Source organism: Lipophrys pholis, assembly GCF_963383615.2.
Source record: "Lipophrys pholis genome assembly, chromosome: 11".
NCBI classification, from domain to species: Eukaryota; Metazoa; Chordata; class Actinopteri; order Blenniiformes; family Blenniidae; genus Lipophrys; species Lipophrys pholis.
The window spans coordinates 13,333,962-13,354,850 of NC_137631.1; the positions used below are offsets into that span (position 1 = coordinate 13,333,962).

General features: G+C 41.0%; 2 protein-coding genes across 3 annotated transcripts; one reads left to right on the forward strand and one right to left on the reverse strand.

Annotated features, from left to right (window-relative positions):
• Positions 1–2,522: 2,522 nt before the first annotated feature.
• Positions 2,523–4,232, reverse strand: LOC308117245 (UDP-glucuronosyltransferase 2B33-like). Its single transcript, XM_080475992.1, has one exon. It carries the CDS (start codon positions 4,188–4,190, stop codon positions 2,703–2,705), a length of 1,488 nt encoding a protein of 495 aa, XP_080332118.1. The 5' UTR covers positions 4,191–4,232; the 3' UTR covers positions 2,523–2,702.
• A 3,386-nt stretch (positions 4,233–7,618) lies between these two features.
• LOC308116474 (ubiquitin-conjugating enzyme E2 Q2-like) lies at positions 7,619–19,128 on the forward strand. 2 transcript variants are annotated; one of them, XM_080474706.1, is made up of 13 exons: positions 7,619–7,964; positions 11,730–11,834; positions 12,358–12,480; positions 12,554–12,610; positions 12,700–12,852; positions 12,955–13,039; positions 13,138–13,198; positions 13,284–13,374; positions 13,512–13,570; positions 14,147–14,195; positions 15,320–15,415; positions 15,526–15,592; positions 16,583–19,128. In XM_080474706.1, exons 1-13 carry the CDS (start codon positions 7,806–7,808, stop codon positions 16,612–16,614), a joined length of 1,137 nt encoding a protein of 378 aa, XP_080330832.1. In that variant the 5' UTR covers positions 7,619–7,805; the 3' UTR covers positions 16,615–19,128. The 2 variants fall into 2 exon arrangements, with proteins under 2 accessions (XP_080330832.1, XP_080330833.1); XM_080474707.1 differs by having other exon boundaries at positions 7,772–7,964; positions 12,703–12,852.
• The last annotated feature ends 1,761 nt before the right edge of the window (positions 19,129–20,889 follow it).

A 20,889-nucleotide genomic window follows, 5' to 3' on the forward strand; every position in this document is an offset into this window, starting at 1 on the left:
GTCACTGGCCTTTCTGATCAGTTTGTTGAGCCTGTAGGAGTCAGCCCCACTCAGCCTGCTGTCCAAGCATGCGACGACATAGAGGATAGCACTCGCCACCACAGACTCATAGAACACCTTCAGAATAGTGTGGCAGGTGATGAAGGACCTCAGCCCCCTCAACAAATAGAGGCAGCTTTGGCCCTTTCAGAATTACGCCAAGCTGCTAAGTTTTGTAATGCTGAAAAAAGCACTATTTTAAGAAGAAAAGTATTGTGGAGCTGAACAGTAAAGATTAACAACCATAGTCATAAAGGTTGTATAGGAGATGGCATAAACACAAATATTCAGATGGCAGATGTGAACCCGTATAATCTTTAATTAAAATCCAGAATCACCAACAGGCCAACAGCAATACCAGTGTTTAATGTTTCAGTTTGCCTTACATCAATAAAATGTAGTTTACTAAACAGAGAGATGTGTTGTTATTGCGTAATAAAGCTATGCTTAATCTCAGATATGGGTTTATTCATTTCAAACCATGTTCTCCGCAGAACGCAGATTACAAATATTTTTCCCGATAAATTTACTTCCGTGGTCACAGCTCTGTAACCATCTGCCAACAAATCAGAAACAAGCACGGCTCAGATGTTGACACTACAAACAGAAATCACTGCTTAATAATTCACCAGTATCCATTAATTGTGCCATGAGTCAAGCAGTGTCTCACTTGGACTGACTCCACCCTGACCTTAACAGCACCAGGTGCTTTAAGCCGATTTCAATCCTAATTCTCTTTGAACAAATAGCAGGCTCACACCTCACAGTAGCACAGTTCACTGGTCTTTCCTGCCACGCATCCATGTCCTCTTTATACACACAACCAATATGGCTAAAATAAAGAAACACTGTCTCAAAGTGCTGCTACATGCCATCAAAGAGTTTTTGTGAAGAGATATACGTACACCCATAGAAATGTTTGATGCTTCACTGAATTCAAGAAAATAACTAATATTAAGCGATGACAATATATCACTTTCAACCATTTTTTCAACCATTTTTTAACAAGTGGTTAATTAGTAAAAAGAATTAGGTGCTTCATACTTCAGGGTAACCCATTCACATAAAGACCACATTATAATGTGAAAGACTATCAGGTGAAACTATCTTTTGAAGGAAGACATGGAGGACAACCCCAGGCTCCTAAAAGAGAATCTGCTGATCTTGAGTATCATTTTCTTTTTTTATTTCACACCTCATCTCACGTTCAGGATTTCTGCATCGGGCCTATAGAACAGTCTAAACGTTAGTGTTTTTTCTAAATCCTCCCACTGAAAGTGTCGGTGCAGCTTTGCTGTGAAAGTTTTAGTTTGAAGCAACTTGAGAAATAAACACGTAGACTGGTTGTTGAAATTCTGAGGCACCTTTATTTCTTGAAAGTTTTTCAAAGAGCACACACAGCTCCAGGAGCTCCAGGTGCAGATTTCTAGTAATCTTCACTGGCAAACAGATGAACTCATAATACATTCCTCACCGTCATGTCATATCAGTCTCTGGGCAGACAAGGCAGACCCCAACACAGCTCCCAGTACAGGCGGTTGGGGACTGGAGCGTCAGCGAGGCGGCCTGGTCAGGCCGTTTCCTGCATGGTATCCGCCCCAAGACAGTGCAGTGAAAAATAAGGTACAAAACAAGCTCTTGAAGTTAAAACTGCAACAAAACTGCAATGATCACCTTTGAGGTGATTTGCAAACACCTACACCTGTTTTTGTCCATAGTGAGCTGAGAATATCCCTCCAGCCCAGTAACCAATCAATTGGTGGGGGAGATGGATGGATGTGGGGACCAGGAAGGCCATAGTGTTTCCTGATTCTATCTTGGCATGTTCCAATGTATCTGTGCTTAAACACACTTGGCTCAGTTTGAGAGGTTATTTCCAAGATTCAGCAAAAGTTTATGTTGAGCCAGCTGATGTCGTCAGTATTTCTATGAGTTTTATGTCTGAGTGATTGACTCAAATATATGCAAATGTCTAGCAGTGGCCATGCCAGTTTTAACACAGCACACTGTAAAAAAAACAAACAAAAAAAACCTTCAGCCCAACTACAATGGTAAAAGAGCAGCTCCACATACTGGTCTGTCTTACTTGTATTGCCATCTAGTGTCAAGTCAGTGTATGCAATTATAAAACACTGTATTCTGAAAAAGAGCAGTAGTTTGTGTTATGACAAAAGTGCTTCTTTGAAATCATAAGTCAAAGAAAAATCAAGACACCATGATATCAACAAAAGATAAAATCCTGTATTACAATTGATTGTGAGTTTTAGCTATTTAAAAGAATTCACATTACCACTGATAAGATGGGATGTCTTTTGATCATTTTGTAGTATAGTACTATTCTAAAGGGTAAAGCTGATGTTCATGTGCTTGTGCGTGGTCACATGATCATTGTCAGGTGTGTCTCATCGAGTCATCTTTGACTTTGAAAAGAACAAATGACTCATTGAATAAAACAATGCGATGACTGACTGAAGAATAGCTTTGGTACACAATATATTTTATTAAGGGGTTAAATATAGGTGATACATTATTGTTATAAACATAGTTTGTTTGCAAAGATGTTCAAATTGCTACAGACACTCTGTGTTTTAATTTCAGTAACACCACAAACACAAGGTTATTGTTTGAATTTCACACACAGGTCCGACATGTTATTTTTCACATCATTGACTTTTAACTTTTTTCCCAGCCGAAAGGATTTTCCATATACATTTTACGACTGAGATACATATGAATACTAAAAGCAAAACTGCTGCAAACAAAGCTGCAAGAACATCAACAGAGTTGTAAACAATCCAAGACATTTTGTGGGACTGTGTCTGCAGATGTCGAGCTCCTTTATGTCTTATCACGTACTCTATCCAAAACACTGCCTGGTCCAAAGGTTTTACTGGCTGATCCCTTTGCAGCCTTGAGAGCTTTTGCATGTTTTCCCAGTAAGTGGAGTTGTGAAGAACTGTTGCTAGTGCTTCTGCAAAGATATGTCTATCCAGCATAGCAATATCCACAATCACGGCTGCTCCTTTTGCTCTGAGTCTGGAGAGATTGTCAGGCTGATCAAAAAATAAAGGAAGTCCGACAACAGGAACACCGTGGTAAATTGCTTCCTGAACTCCGTTGGTGCCTCCGTGGGTCACAAAGGCTCTGGTTTTAGGATGTCCTAGGAGGTCTTTTTGTGGCAGCCAGTTGATCAGTAACGTATTGTTGCCCAGGGTTGTTGGTCTTGGTCCCGTATACCTCCATATAACCTTCTGAGGTAACTGAGCAAAGGCTGCAGCGATTTCCTCTGAGATTTCTAGAGGAAGTTTCCCAACTAGAGTTCCAAGGGTCATAATGATAACTCCATGATCTTCTGAACTCTGAACAAATTCCTCCAGGTCGACAGGGAGAGGCTTTGAGGGTTTGCACTGAAATCCACTGATGTAAACTATATTTGGCATTGTAGGACGTGGAAATTCAAAGATGAAGTCATTTCTCATCAGCCATATATCAGCATCCAGAAAAAATGTTGAGTAATCCACATCAGGGCCAAAGTACCGCCTCACTACAGGTTTATAATTTGGCTCTGAGATGGTTGATAAACCATACATCCCGACAAAATAGGCCAAAACATTCTTTATTCTTTGAGGGAAGGTCATTTTATCCGTCAGCTCTGTTGAAGTAAAGGGAATGTATGACAGAGGAGAGGGAGCAATGAGGAAGTGTGCTTCACCTTGAATGGTCCACCTGACATTAAAAACAAGAGGAAGTTCAAGTCGCCGTGCCAGCATTGCCCCAGCACCGATGCCAGGGTCTGTCAGAACTAAATCATACTTGGCATTGCGGAAGGATTGCATCAAGCTTTCGTCTTCAAACATCTGAATTACAATTTCACTCACTTTCTTATGAAACTGAGTGAACTGATCTAAAATCAACTGCCTCATCTGAACGCTATTCCAGAACTGAGACCACAAAGATGCTTGCCTGCGCTGAAGCCGGACCTCCAGCTGTTGAGACAGAAACGTGTTAAAGTTTTCCTCAAATCCGCCGAGACCAGGAATGGTGACAGAAGTGTACACGGGGGACTTTTCACTGATATACCAACTGTCGGCCTCCCGAATCACAGTTATCTCATGACCTTTGGAATGCAGCTCCTCTATGAGTATCTTCATGTTCACCCAGTGGCTCCCGTCCAATGGGAACACAAGAATCTTTCCTGCAAATGCAACGGTGAGTTGGATCCATAACAGAGAGAAGGAGGAGAGATGATGCACCTTCATGATGATCCTCGGATACCTTTAGAACACACACACACACACACACACACACACACACACACACACACACACACACACACACACACACACACACACACACACACACACACACACACACACACACACACACACACACATAGCTGTAATCAGATTGGCCAGCAGGTTTAAAGGGCTCGGGATCAGTCGGTACTATATCTAACATGAAATGTTGTGATTATCAGGAATTTTATTAATATTTTAGAAGACAGATTAAAATGTGAAAACAGTAGTTGTGACCTGCATGCTCATGAAATCAGTCTTCCAATGACGTTTACAAATGCCCTCATGGGAAAAGGTGATTAATGGAAAAAGCATTCCTTTTACATTCTCTCTTATGCAATTATCAAAAACATAGTGTTAGAATTTGAAACATTATTTATTATCTGTACAGTTTCAACAATTGCAGAACTTCTTTTTCTGATATTGTCTCTTTGTTTTCCCCTCCCCTTATTACTTTCACTTCACCTCAAATGTATCCTCTAACTCTGTGAAAAGTTGCTTTTACTTGGCTGGTGACATTTCTGTACTTCTACTATTTTTCGTAAATACTGTCTCATTAATGTTGCAGTGGCTCAATGATAAAGCTACTTACACATAAACATGTACAAGGAATGATTCATCCAGGTGTAAACAGAAGGGTCTTCTTGACATCAGAATTTAAAACAGACTAGATTGATTTCCAACTGATTGTTTGTGTTGGCATTTGCTACAGTACAACAAAGAGTTCATGCAATAATATTTCAAAACCTTAAGATCTGTTGAACTTTATACTCTCGAGGAAGCATTCTTACCATATAAATCCGTTGCTCCAGGGAAGGTAACCAAACTTCCTGACTTGCCACAGGAGTGTTTTTGACCCGAGAAGTTTTGCAGCACGTCCGATTACACCTCAGAGCCGAATCTTCAAAGTCATGACTATCTGCCATGCAGCTTCCAATCTGATGCTGGATACGTGCCCTGTTCCCTTGCATAATGTGTGTACTGCCAATGGAATTCCTTTCACTCAGGAGTTACAGCTGCAAACAAAAAAGCTTTATCTGTTGTGCCATCTAGTGTCCCATCCGTGAAAAATCTTAGATTTTTTTTTAAAGAAAAGTGTAGTTGTATAAAATGTAGTGACTAACTATTGTATATTTTGTGAAAAAGTCAAGCTTTTACATAACACTCAAGTCTAATGCAATGTCACAATGCTGTCCTGAGCTTGTAAATATTGTTGCCCTCTGTACATAAAAGACCATGCAGGGTGTTCACCACTGAAAGGACTTTGTACAATGGCCCTGACAGCGTGACATAAAGCAGCTTTAAAAAACATGTGCACCACAACAAAATACCCCCCAAAAAACTAGGCAAGAACATTTGACAATACACACTGTATGCTTCATATCATTGAAGAGAGATTTTGGTCATATTAATAGTAATAACAGTATATCATCCAGAAAAATAAAGATATGAGGATGCATGTCAGACCAATTCAAACACAATGTACATACTAAATGTGTGCACCATGCCATACAGGTGGAATGGCAGCACTACATGCAAAATAACTCGATACAGGTGCAACAAAAGACCAGAAAAGTAAGTAGTGATGCAAATAAACAAACAAGAAAATAACTGGAAAAACTTTCTCTGTATTAATTAGCACAGGTTAGTTGCATGACTGGTTACTAAATGAGCATTTTAGAGAGGCAGAGACTTGAAGAAAAAGGATTAGCAGAGGAACCCTGATCATAATGTTTCCACGATCCTGGAAATGATTTTTGAGTGAGGTACAGGGCTGAGGGTAAATATTGCATGCTGGTGATTTCCAGACCTTCAGACAACACCGTATTCAGAACAGAGATGATTCTGTCCTGGATGCCACTGCATGGAATCAGAAACACTCCCGTAAATTATTATCTTTGTACACTGTGTGAACTGCAACTCAGAAATGTAAGTTGTGATCGAAAACCTGTCAATTCTGTCAAATCTTGTACAAAATGTAATCTCCTCCTCTTACCGTAACGCTCTTAACAGCCAGGCTCCATCATATCTGAGGAGCTGTTGGAGCCATATTTAACCAGCAGAACACTTGGTTCTCCAAGAGATGGAGCATTAGAGGTCAGTTTGAAATGTTCCTATTTAATGAACACTAGTTAGGACTGGATCAGGTCACCCTGGACCATGTTGTTAGTTAGGTTGTTGCTTTGGACTGTGGTGAAATCCCTTTTTAACTGAGCTTTTCTCCTTTTTCCTCCCCACTTCACTTCATATGCATGTTATGAACTTCTATCTGTGAGCTTGACCCGTCAAGGAGAGATTTCAGTCTGGGGAACTGTAAATGTATGATCTGTGCTTCATATCTTCACCAAATCTGCAGCTTGTAGATCAGTTGCCTGATGTCAACCATGTTGTTCTCCCTCCTCTATCTTTTTCTCTCTTTTCTCCCCAAACCCCAACCTTGAAGCTGCCATATTGAAGGAAATTGTTGAGCTTTTTATTCTGTATTTTATCTGAATGTTAAGTGTCATGCAATGGCACAACAAGGTTAAATAAAAGTGGCTGGCCTGAATCTCAGGCTCTGCCCTCTAACATGAAATGTATGAGATTATCGTAATTTTTTTTAGATGACAGATTTAAACAGGAAAATATAAAACAGTATTTGTGACCTGTGTGTTCATAAAATCCTCCACTGAAAATTTGGAAATGCTCTCCTGGAAAGAGGTGATTAATGCACAAAGGGTTCAATTGCAATCATCAAAAATGACCTGAAACTTAGTTTGTCTCATCCCTAGATTATTTCTTCTTCTTTCTCTCTACTTGTGACTTTTTTACAGCCTGATATACATGAAACAAGATCTATTATTTTGCATTTGTGAGTGTTTTTTTTTTGTTTGTTTAGTTTAGGTTTGTTTTTTTTACTAGTTTTGCATTTTTTGTTGTGTGTCTCTGTGTATTGGTGTGATTTAGTAGGACTGTTGCTTTATTATATTTGTTTTTGTGAGCTTTGGGATCCAGTTTGTATTGTAAATAATTAAATTCTCAAACAACAGGTGACGTACAGATGTGTTTTGGGGGTCTCTGGTTAGTATTACGTTGCTCATTTTTATTCTTTCAAAATGTGCGTATGCCATTTTCATTGTATATCTACATAATAAAATAACACTGGATAATTTGTAATAATAATTTTTATGTGTCTTATAAGTAAATGTCAATAGTATGATTACAGCCAAAAAGGAAGAAATAGTGAAGGTAAAGTTGAGTGGATGCGGTGTGCTGTCACAGGCTTGAAATCCCCCTGAGGGTGTGCAGTATATCTGGTATATTTGGGTTTATCTGAAGCCAGCTCTCAGCTCTCAGCGCTCCAGCTCTTTGTTGTTGTTCTCACGCTAGTAGACGAGATCCGTCGAGCCGACTCCTCCGCTGCACTGCGCGGCCGCATTCCGCCCCAACTTCCCCTCCGCCAGCGGCCTGCTGCTTTGAGATGAGGAGAAGATGTCGGTTTCGGGGCTGAAGGCCGAACTTAAGTTTCTAGAGTCGATATTTGACCCGAATCACGAACGATTCAGAATAATAGACTGGAAGCCCGACGAGCTGAGCTGCCAGTTCAACGTAACGGGAGAGAAGCTGCTGATCATTCACTGCAACATCACGGTGAGTCCGGGGCCGGCTCTGCGCACGAGCTAAACCCCCGACTATCGACTGGAAGCGAGCCGGGCGCCAGACGCCGTGTGTGGACACCGACCGAGAATTAAAGTGCTGGCTCGTCGTGGTTTCATCAACCCGGCGGGCATAAACGAGTGTTAAGTCCACTTGGTGGAAGTGTACGATGCGTCGTTGCGGTAGCTTGCTGCTAGCCTGTCACCCGAAAGTATCGCTCCCGCTAGCTCGTTGTGTTAGCCGACATAACTGCGTTACTGTTTGCGCTCGTGCCAACTTTATAACGTCCACCTGTGTCTGCTTTAACCTCGGCCTTGTAGAGATCCACCCGGCCGGATTTGAGCTGTGTTTCAGGAGGGTTACTGTGTGTTTCTGTTTTTTTTCCAGCAAATAGACTGATCCCAGTGCAAGAACCTGCGCGTTCCTACATGTTAATGTTAAGAGTACAACTAATGTGACACTGCCTTAAATTCTACTCCGTCATAAGTAGTTCCTTCGTCATCGCACAGTCAATAGAAAATATTCCATTAGACTTAGCTGTGTGAAATGTCAAAGCACATTTCCAAGACAATAAATAAATTATGGTAAACAAATGTAGTCACCATTTTCCATATTGAATATTTGGGATTGAAAATCCTCTTCAAATTACTTTAATAATTTCAAAGAGTGTACCCTTAGCATTAATAAGTAGGTGTGAATTATACTTGTAAATATAATAGTTAACCTCAAATACCACTAATTGCAGATGCATTTTCAAAATATTACAATACAATGCAAATACATTTCAAAAGGCTTTAACCTTCATTTGAACGTAAAATGCCTAAAATAAATATTTTATTTTTAATAATATTAAGACTTAGAGAAATATTACATTGCAGTATTATATTATTATATCCAGTTTAAGCCTCAATCCATTGGCTTCCTGTCCATTTCAGAATGGTTTAAAAAATTGTATTGCTTGCTTTTAATGTGTTAAATGGGTTGACACCTTCTAATTTATCTCCAGCTTTATCATTGAGGTCAGCTAATAAGATGGACCTTAAATTCCCAGACTCAATAGAGGTGACTATGCCTTTTCTGTGGAACTGCTTACCTGTTCACATCAGAACTGCCAGGTGTCTTGTTACCTTCAAGTACTGTCTGTATGTACTCTCTTGGTTATCTCCTCACAAATTCACATGTTTATTGCCCTGTTTCAATCCCCACTACATCTGTTGAGGGCAAGCAACTTATTTAGGTCAGTGAAATTGGTCATTGTAGTTCATAACGGACTGATTCCATCATAAATGTGTGCGTAAGGTCCGGGCTCATTGAGCATCGTAGGATTGTTTTGTGTTTGCATGCTTCAGATAATACAAATGATGAACCTTCCTGACATCCTCCTGACCACATCCTCCTCTCTTAGCAGAAACATGCATGCACAGTTCCACTTTTGTGTGCTGCTGGTGCTACAGACATGTCTGTTGAAATGCTTGAATGATAACCGTGTCATTGACACCCGAGCAGAGTCAGTCTGCATCCTCCTCATGACTGGATCAGGCTGAAAGGAAACACATGTCTGACATAAACACAAACTTTATACGTGGGTTGGTTTTTCGTTCCAAAGACGTCCGCGATACAGCAGTGAATGAACCTACAGCCATTCTGTGAGGGTGAATTTGTCAAAGCTTGCATTCTAAAGGCTACTGAAATAGTGACAGGCTTTCACTAGCATTTACCCCAGGAGAAACACTGTGGCTGGTTGCATTGAAGAGGTTTTCATTACATTTGATGACTAAAGCTCAAAGTCGACTCATTTCTTGTGTTTTTATCTACAGCAGATTTAAAAGAGAACATTTCTGAAACCTTTTCAGAATGTAATTGTATTTCTTTGCACTAGAACTAAGGGAACTGCAGCAGTTAAAGATTTTTATGCTGCTATTCAACTGACCTGGCCCACTTGAATTTATATTTGGTTTGTTGCCCCTGAAATAAAATGAGTTTGACACCTCAGTGTGAGAGGATGAGAGGTAACCAGATTCAGGTCTCATGCAATGTGAATATAAATACAGCAAACTGTGGTTGAAAGGTTTGAACCACATCCACAAGAACATTACAGATTTGCGCCCAGAGTGTATACACATTATGAAAACGAACGACTTTGTTTGTTCTCGCATAATAGATTCCATCCTAAAATGTAAACACTCATGGTTCAATGTCAGAAATGTTAATGTTGAAAGATAAAGCTTGGAAAAACAAAAATTTGATGCCTGTAATATTGTGTCTGAAGCTTTATCGTTGTAGGTTTGTGCAGAATCATTATCTGGTGATTTATCATCTTCATTCAAATGTTTGAGTTTCACACCAGAAAGGTCCAGGAACTTGCCTCGATTGAGTGATGAATGCTGAAGACTGCCACACCTTCATCTACCTTGTTTCACATTCACACTGCATGTTTGATAGCAAACCAAGGGCCTGTCCACACGAGAGCGTCATTTCTTGTAACCGCACCCTTTTTGGCCGATCATCCATGAGGCAGCGTTTTAGGAGCCCAAATTCATTTAAAAAATTTTTTGGTTTGTTTTGTTTTTTTAAACGACTCTAAAATGCCGACTCAGCTGTGAGGTGTGGATGTCATGCCCCCCACTGATGTCACCTAATATCCACAACAATTGCAGAATATGTTGGATTTCTCAAGTACCAGGAGGAGCAGGAGCATAGACCTATATAATTCAGAGTTATATGGAAGTCAAAGAGCATGCGTCTACTTTTATGTTTTCAGATTTTTTTTCTTTAGAATGCCGGGGAGAATAAAGATCGTTTTGGCTCGTGTTCATTCCGCGTCACATGCCCATAAACAACACATAGTACAACAAAACAATGACGCTTTTAGATTGGCCACAAGCAAAACCACTACATATTTCTCTGACCATGCATCAATAAGTACTGCGCTTCGGCATTACTCCTTGTATCCCCACAAGACATTTATCTAACATTTTGTGTTTCCCCTGGCTTTCCTGGGCTCACGTTGTTGTTTTTGTTTTTATCTTATTTTTCACTCAAAATGTGGGCAGATTCCTGCAATGGGAAACCGCAGCATGACGGTGAGACATTCAGTCTCACTCATAGGTGCACTATGTGACCTGTCATGCCTGATGTCGCTCAGCCAAACAAGTCATCAGATGACCCGAAGAATGTTCTGAACTATTGAAAATGTCGGACCTCGTCAATTTACCCTTTTGGTAGTATCAAAGAAAATAATTATTTTCCCTCAAACATTGCATTTAACAGCCTCACTATCCACCACCAACTACGCTGCCTCCATTTTATTCTTCATTATTACACTTGCTCACCGTGTGTTTGTTGTTCTAAACACAACGTTTGCTACAGAAATGTTGCCAGGGACTGTTGAGTCAGATCTGCCCCCTAGTGAAGGAATATCATAACATCTGTACCGACATGAAGCATTTATTTTCATGGGGCATAAATGAGCCTTTGGCCTCGTGTATAGTGGTGACCTAGAGGTTAGGACAGTGAGATTTACTTGTATCCCACTGCTGATAGATGACTGCTGCATGTCCTGGAGCAAGGCTTTTAACCTCTAACATACAAATCATATGAAGAGAGCAGCAGAAAAAATTATTACTCAGACTCATATCATGTGTGTTTTTCTTTTTTCTCAAGCAGCCACATTCTCCATTATAAGTCCAAATATGAGTTTCAAGCGATCCTGCCTTTAGCACACAACATGGATCTGCTCACGTCTTTACTTTGTTCCAGGAATCGTATCCATCAACGTCGCCGATATGGTTTGTTGACTCTGATGATCCGAGTCTGGCTGAAGTGTTGGAGCGCCTGGAGGATGTGAGAAAAGGCAGCACTTTGGTAAGTCGGCCATGTACAGTCCAGCACAACACTATAGCCCCGTTTCCACCGCACAACTAGTCCGGTACGGTTCGTGTTTCCACTGCAAGAATTTGGGATTTTCCGTCGCCCTTCTGTTGGGGTACTCAGGACAACAGAACGTATCTGGTTTTGAGGAGCTGATTGGTCAGTGATTTACTACCCGCCCTCAATATTTTAATATGTCGGCTGTTGTTAACATGTTCAGCTTTGCACTGGTTGTTTTTTTGTTTTGTTTTAGCAGCTAATGTGAAATCTGTCATGTTTGGATGTACCTGAGTAAAATGAAGTTCACTGAATCCCTAGACTAAATATAACGTTAAAACTGAATCATGATATTGTTTGACGCGGCAATGAAAACGTGGAATTGATCGGGATCACCAATGTTGGCTTTTTGCATCGACAGTCCTGGACACTCCAGTACAGTTAGTTGCAGCGCCAGTCGAAAGTATTTTTTCAGTGTCTATTTCCCATCGTTGATGTGACCCTTCCATGCCTCTCGCAGCTCCTTCAGCAGCTGAAGCGCCTCATTTGCGATCTCTGTCGGCTTTACAACCTGCCTCAACATCCAGATGTAGAAATGCTGGATCAGCCCCTACCTCCCGGCCCGATTACTCAAGAGAGGAAGGTAGGCACCACACTCTAAACATGAATAAAGCCCAAAGTCTTTATGTCGCTCAAAGTCTTTCACCCTGCTGCAGCACGGGCCTTCAGATGAGGTGACATCTGAAGAGGAAGAGGAGGAAGAAATGGGAGAGGTACCTGTGCATATATTGCTATTAGTCTGGAACATTCATTTCATCAACTGATGGACTGTTGTTACAATACCATTGTGACACTGTTGCAGCAGGACATTGACCTGGACCAAGACTTGGACCATTATGACATGAAAGAAGAAGAACCGGTAGATGGAAAGAAGTCCGAGGACGACGGAATAGAAAAAGAAAACCTGGCCATTTTGGAAAAAATCCGTAAAAACCAGAGACAGGATCACTTGAATGTGAGTGCTCTTTCCCCGAAAGCACACAGAAAGACAACATGTCAGGCTGTGATCTCTTAGTGCTTCGCCACCTGTGTAATGCAGCTGCGATTCCTGTTGCAGGGGGCTGTGTCCGGCTCAGTACAAGCTTCAGACCGCCTAATGAAGGAACTCAGGGAGATCTACAGGTCACAGAGTTACAAGACAGGTGACCAAACGGACACGTCTCTCTACACTTCTTATGTCTTCAACGTTTCTCATCAACGGATTGGAGTAAAAGCTGTGTTTGTCTTCTCCACTTCACAGGTATTTATTCAGTCGAACTAGTCGGTGACAGCCTTTATGAATGGCACGTCAAGTTAAGGACGTAAGTTATTGCATCGGGTTTCCACAGAGGATTTGCAAAAATCATGTGTGTTCTATCAGGTATGACTCGTTGTTCTTTGTTATAGGGTAGACCCAGATAGTCCGTTACATAGCGACTTGCAGGTCTTAAAAGAAAAGGAAGGCGTGGACTACATTCTTCTCAATTTCTCTTATAAAGTGAGTGCTACTGTGATGTTTATCTGTTGTTTTTTTTGCAGGTATATGCAGGTTTCTCAACAGTGTTTCTCTCTCTCTCTCTCTCTCTCTCTCTCTCTCTCTCTCTCTCTCTCTCTCTCTCTCTCTCATTATAACAGGATAATTTTCCTTTTGATCCACCTTTTGTACGGGTTGTCTCACCTGTGCTCTCCGGAGGGTGAGTGTGTGTGTGTGTGTGGTGCTTGATCTACAATTCTTGTGCACGGAGTCTTCAAATTTAAACACCATAGTAAAGATACGTCTCAGCCTGCGCTGGACTGAGTGTCAGACTTCATTATTTTATTACTGTGTTATTGAGCCTGCCGCATGTTTTCTGCTAATTATAATTTTTTACGCTTTTTAAAGGAACTAGGGCATTCACCAGAGCTGAGAGAAATTCAGTTATTGTCAAAATAGAAATGACATTTTGACTTACTTTTAAATGATTCAAATGGAACTACCAATGTGGCACATAATCTTTTGAGGGTTAAAGACATCAAAACAAATGTCCCACAAATGGGAGCTTTAATGTTTTAATATAGAGCTACTTTAAAATAATCATCATCAAGTACATAAAAAGTATTTTTATTTTTTTGAAATGCTGTGTTTTTCAATTGCATAACTAATAAGCTAAAATGATCAAGAAATGTTTCTGTTTATGGGTAATAAATCCAACATATATGGGAGTTCCGTTGTTTCTTATCTTTTGCGATGCGGCTGTGGAAAGTCACTCATCAAACTGTTTTGGTTTCAGTTATGTTCTCGGAGGAGGAGCCTTGTGCATGGAACTTCTCACAAAACAGGTACGTGAACCTGGAATCGAACGCAGGGAGCCTTGACCTCCGTGAGCGTCAGTAGATTGCTCTTCTTTAATATTGGTCCCTGCAGCTGTGGTCCACTATGTCTGTTTGTGCTGAGGTGAGGCATTATTAGCATTCCTAAATATGAATTGTGACTCATCGTGTATCTGATCTACAAAGCAGTTGAATCTGAACACAGTTGAATTAGTTGACGTGACTCGGTTGCTTTGTCAGCGTCTCAGTGGCGGTGTCCTTCAAAAATCATGACGTTCTGAGTTTTTCTGAAGGCGAGCCAACCCAACGAGATAGGCTGTGGAGCATTTCAGGCATCAGTGTCCAGCACACTGGTCACTTAGCAGCTGTTGGGTGTGTCCTGTGATAAAACTAAAAGGAGCCCCAGATGCTTCGCTGGGCTCCGTTGATATCCCTGATATTTGGGTTTATTCTGTGTGCCTGCCGCTTTAAGAAGCGAGGTGCAATGACTGCTATCCCAGGCGTCCGTCTATTTTTAATTTTCATCTTTTTGTGGCGTGTAACTAGTCCCAAGTAGATACGCAAAAATCACAAGAAGTTGTGGGGAAATTTCGGGAATAGTGTGCTTTGACTTTTCTTAATGTTCCAGCAAACCATTTCCGCAAAATAACGCCCAAAATTGGCCGGTCAAAGCAGATGGGATATGGAGGGGACACACAAAATCTCATCTGAAATGTTGTAGTTTGTAATGTGATTGCATTGAAATCCAGTGATGACACTTGGCAGCTTCTCCTGTGGATCAACTTTGTTCAGGTCCGCTGATCATAACTGAATGTGTGGTGAGACTGAGAATGTGCACAAGTCAGGAATGTGGCACAAGTCCTGCAAATTCTTCAGTCGGGCATAACGCACGAAAAGTTGGGACATGTGAGATTGAAAGATTCCCTGGTTTTCTTAGAAATGAAGAATGCATTTGTTGGCTGTGTTTTAAGGAGCAGTTGAATTGGGACAGCCTCACACTGATGTCTTCAGTCTTCATATGCAACTTGAATGGGGACAGAGCTATATATAGTAGTATATAGTTTTCTGTCACTGAGGACCTGGGACTCATATTGTGGATCTGCTTGTGTGTGTGTGTGTGTGTGTGTCACCAGGGCTGGAGCAGTGCCTATTCCATAGAATCTGTCATAATGCAGATAAATGCAACTCTGGTCAAAGGAAAAGCCAGGGTGCAGTTTGGAGCCAATAAGGTAACAAATATTATGTTTTTTAACAAACAACATTTACCAGTTCTGGCTTTAGAAAAGATATCTTGTAAAGCCGTACTTGTTGATTTAATCGAGCAACTTGTGTTTCTCAGAACCAGTACAATCTTGCCAGAGCACAACAGTCGTACAAATCCCTGGTGCAGATTCACGAAAAGAACGGTGAGTAGCTCATGATGAGTGACTGAGGCTCAGTGAACACACAACCTGTTTTTCTAACCATAAACCAAAGTCGACATTTGGGAGTGATCAGTTTATTGCATATCAGAAATGCTGGTTTGACATTTTTAGTCATAACTGATATATACATGCGTAGTGATGTAGGAGATAAATGTTTAATGGGTGATAAATAAGACGAGTGGTTATACTCTTCATGCACAGAGGCACTGGATCATTGAGGAGAAATCTCTTAACTGTTAATTCAATTCCTCATAATCGGATAAATGCTGTTATCTAATCAAAACATCTTGAGCTATGTTCACACTGCAGGTCTTAATCCTCAATTCAGATTTTTTTACGTGATCATTCACATTACATTTCAAGCGCGCCCGCTATCAGACTACCGTGCGAACGTGATCGAACCCGACGGTTTCGGGTCCCGGAGCGCATGCGCAGACGTGAACATGGATTTCACGCAGGTCAGCACCAGGGTTGCCAGATGTGACTCACTGTTTTCAGCCCAAACAACGTAAAACCCACACACCTCAATAAAAACCTGCCCCAATCTCGGCCTGTGTAGGAATCATGTTAGCGCCGTAAAACTATTATATGTGTGATAATGAACATGCCATAAACACACAAATGCACAAAATAAACAAAGTTAAAAGGTGAGACCGTTTGGCTCCCTAATTGGGGGATACCTGCCAAATCTGGCAACGCTTGTCAGCCCGTGTAGATTCATATTTAAGTGGTTGTTAAATACGAGCCGGAAAGAAGAAGGAGAATGACGAAATTGGTGCTTTGACACGGCCACAAAACGGGTCAGATATGGGTCAGTTGTGAGTAAAAAATCCCAATTGGGTCACATTTCCCTGCAGTGTGAACGAGTCCTTAGTTGTAGTTGTTCAACAGCAGAAATGGGATTCTGATCAGATTTCCAGTGTGCATGTGAACGTGCCCACTGATGAATGCTTTGTGTTTGTGTTCCTCCAGGCTGGTACACACCACCAAAGGAGGACGGATAAGGAGTGACTACTACTATGCACTTGGAACATGTCTTTGGGTCATCTTGTTTTCTTTGGAATATTTTCCCATCCTGATGTGACTGGGAACGTTTCATCTTTCTCACGAAAACGCTCTTGTTGGCTCCTCTGGCAAGTTACTCCTCCGCTGCGCTCCAGGAAAGACTTCATTACTCCCTGCTCTCCCCCCCACCCCCCCCTAGTGTTTCAGTGAGGAGGAGGGAAATGTGAGGATCTCACCAGTCGGGGTTTTCTAATTACACCCATTTGTCCTTTTTGGAAAACAACACAAACTTTCCTCCCTTTAAATGTGGGGAGCCGCTCTCTCTTTAGCTGCTTTGACAAAGCGGGCTTCACGGTCACCTCCACCCTCTTTAAAAGATTTATATAACTGAAGCTCTTGGAGTGGCGACTCAGTGGTATCTGGCTTTGTTTTGTTTTGACTATGATTTGGTTCCTCTCTTGCCACTTTGGGTTATTTTTAGATTTAACTGGTACATAAATGCAAATATTGTTTTAGAAACTTTATTCGGCCGTTGTTGTTGTTTTTTGTTGTTTTTTATCCGAGACAATAAATGAGACAATTTGGTATTTTGGAAACTGATGGCGATTGAGCGCTGCTCGGTATCTTGTAGTTCTCACGTTTTTAAGAATTAAGGGAGGATATTCGGCCGAGCTCAAATCAAAACGCTGCGATGTTAATGAGCTGAGATCAGCTGTCGCTGCCGAACAAATCAACAGGATGCAAACACGGCCAGTGGATGTGAAACATCTCAGAATGTTGTATTCCTTTTGGCTAACAAGACTAGATGAAGAACAGCCGTGGTTGGAAGTTTTTAATAGGCCAAGTGTTGAGGTTAAAGGGTGGTTTTTTGGGGGGGGGGGGTTTTCTTGCCTTATGTCTGTCAACAGGTCCGTCGGTCTCTTGTAAAAGCTGTAGAGGTCGATGGTCGGTGTAACACTGAAGCCCCAGTGGTGTGCAAAGTTCACAGCATGTTGTACATAAGCTGCGTCTCAGCCACAGTTATTGGAACTTGTTAAATTTGATCGCAGTCACTTTGTTAGGCAGAAACTGTTTTGCTGGGCTTCACTGAGAGGTGGGTGGGGTTTGGGGGGGGGGGGGGGGCAGTGTTTAGATTTATCTGGATGATCTTTTATCCTTCTGCTCATTTTAACAGACAATTCACATTTTCTCCAAAATAAAAGTCAAGTAGCAGTCCATTTGAAACTGCAGTTCTGTTACTTTACGTGCACTGCAGCTGCGTTTGTCCTCCTCCTGTTGTCCTCACAGCTCCGGCATATGTAGGGCTTCTCTTCAGCACAAGTCACTACACACATGTTGTAGGGGGTTTGGTTTTTGGAGAAGCATCATTTACTAGTCATTTCTTTTTCTTTTCTTTTTTTTTTTAAAGCTCAACCACAAAACTTGCTGCACCTGTATCAAACCACATTTTAACCTTCACCATGCAATACACTGCAGCACGCCACGAGTGCTGCTGTGGCCCATACCACAGGACGCTCACACTGTCTACCGGTCAGTTGGCTCGGTTGCAGTTCTACGTTAACACTGTCTGCAAGAGTCCGTTTGAATGGCAACTCAGGTAACAACAATACAATAGGAAGGCGATCTGTACCTGCAGGAGAAGTTCTGGGTTTAAATAGGAGCTCTGTACTGCGGACAGTTTGGCTCACTCACACTGACCTGATGTCAGAAAGCAAAGCAAAATGAGCTTTACAAAATGGGTCACATGTTTAGTTGTTTTTTTTTTTTTTGGTTTCTTCTGTCATTCAAGCAATGCAAGTTTCAGACTGTTGCATTAAGAGTACAGAATTGTAGTGGCATGAAGATCAGCACATGCAGTGGCACAACAATACCTACTGCTGTGTTTGTGAAGTTTTCATGGTTTGAAATTGGCCTGATTTTAAAAAAAAATGTAATTAAATTTAAAAAAATGCTTGCACAGCTGGCAACAATGTGCCTGGTGAGGGGTTATATCTGAGCTATGTTGTGAGATTTTCATATCAGGAAAATGTTGTGTTTTTTTGGGGTTGTTTTTTTTTAATTATTATAATTCTCCTGTTGTTACATGTCTGATGTGTCTGTGACGGGAGGAGTGATCAAATGTCCTGATCAACACGTCTCCGGGCCTCTGACGGACTGCTGTGCAGCGGCACAGAGACGTCGCCCCACAAACCTTTTGGACGAGCGGACTGCGACCCTCCGCCGCAGAGCCTCCCTTCAGGACGGCAAAACTCTGGTCGTAGGAGATGCTGACCGAGTGTGAGGGTCATACTGTGGGGATCGGACTTAGACGCTTCTCTAACAGGACTGTGTGTTGAAAAGCTTTCATTTATCTCTTTTTTTTTTTCTGGCACCAACAAACGGACAGATCAGGTCTGACTGTTGACTCACTTTTTTTTTTCCTTTAGTTTATTTTTTTCCATTTGACAAAATTTTGACCGTGTACAGCAATTTGTAAACTTGCATCAAGTTTATGAATAAAGAATTTTAAGATTATTTTATAGGTTCCACTGTGTGCAGGTGTTGTTATCTAACGTGTTTACCTTGATTGTTAAATTTTTTTTTATTTTAAAATGATATAAAATCTTTTAAAGTGAATAATATTCTGGAGTATTGAACCTGTGCATATGTGATAAGAAAAATGTTACGCAAGGACTTTCTTGCAATGAACGATATTGTTTTGCTTCTCAATTTGGGAAAACTGGACTTTTCTCAACATTGCTCAATTTAAAGGGGACATATCATGCTAAATCCACTTTTTTAGCCCTTAAATGCATTTTGTTGTATATTTAGAGTGTTTAGAAGTACAGAAAAGTTCAAAGTAGTCTCTTCAGGTGCTCCGTTGATATCTTTATATTCTGTTTTGGTCATATTTTGCGATCGGTTTCGATTTTTCTATTCTCTATTACGTTTTTTGAACAATGACGTCACAGTATTCTCAGCGGAACTGCCAAATTAGGACATCGACATTTCGAGCAATCCGCCATTTTTGTTTCTCGCTGCGATTTTGTAGTCCAACCGAAGTTACGAGAGGATAAGTCGAAATGTTCGGTTGTTGGATGTAGTAACCCACAAGCTTCGTTACACCGTCTCCCAGCATCAGAACCTTTTCGAAGTGCCTGGTTGAGTTTTATTTTTCACAGAAATGTACCCACATCTGTGGGTAAGATCATTTTTGTGTGCGCGAATCACTTTAAGGATGACTGCTTCAACAACCTCCGCCAGTATAAAGAAGGATTTGCCGAAAGACTTGGTCTGATTGAGCGGTCAGTTCCTTCTATCTATGGAGACGACGAACAGAGCACTTCGGTAAGCTGTATATAACGCTAAAAAGTGTGATGATAAGACGTCCCTGTCATTGTTTTGTTAGCATTAGCAGTTGCACCGTCTTCATATGTTAGCGCTGTGTGCTCGTTTTAGATTATAATGTAACTTCTGTGTTAAATAGTCGTTGTAATACAGGCAGTATTGTAGTAGTGGGCATGGATGGAGAAGTTAGTGTAAATATAGTAACACACCATTGCGTTACATCCATATGAAGACGTTGTTCTGTAGGTGCATCATCGTCATTTTCATCTCGCTCCGCCGGGTCCGACTCTGGCTCCAACATGTATGGCTGGATGGACAAATCTTCCGTTGTTGACATTTTGTAAATAATGTGTGAATATAAAGTTTCTGCGCCGCTAGATAATTGTATCTGTTCTATCAAACTACAAAGATGGCCGAACACGGTGACGTTGAACCGAGTGTCACCTCTGCAACCTGGAGAGGAGGCGGGGTATGAAGTGTCTCATTTGCATTTGAAGAGACCGCCCCAAAACGAGTTGCTCTCAGAAGCGCATCAGAAAAGGGGTAGAAAAGGGGCCTGTGGAGCTCTAATAATGAGGAATTCAGACCCAAGCATTGCAGTTTCGCGTTGTATAGACCACAACTGTATGATTTATATGTAAAAAGGAAGGATTTAAAAGCATGATATGTCTCCTTTAAACCTACGATGAGATGATTTTTAAATGTTTTAATTTTTAACGAGTCCTTTTGAATATTTAAGATTTAAGGTTTATTTTGATTGATCTTTGTTTAACAGCATCTGTGAAAATGATGGACTCCAATTGACATGCAATTAGACTTAAGCAAATGTAGATATAAAAGGGTATAAATATCAGAGGAATAAAGTTAAGATTGTGAAAAATAGCTGAGTCAGTGCTTTGTAGCCATAATTGAAAAAAATTCTAAAGGAAAATTCTTCCCATTTGTTC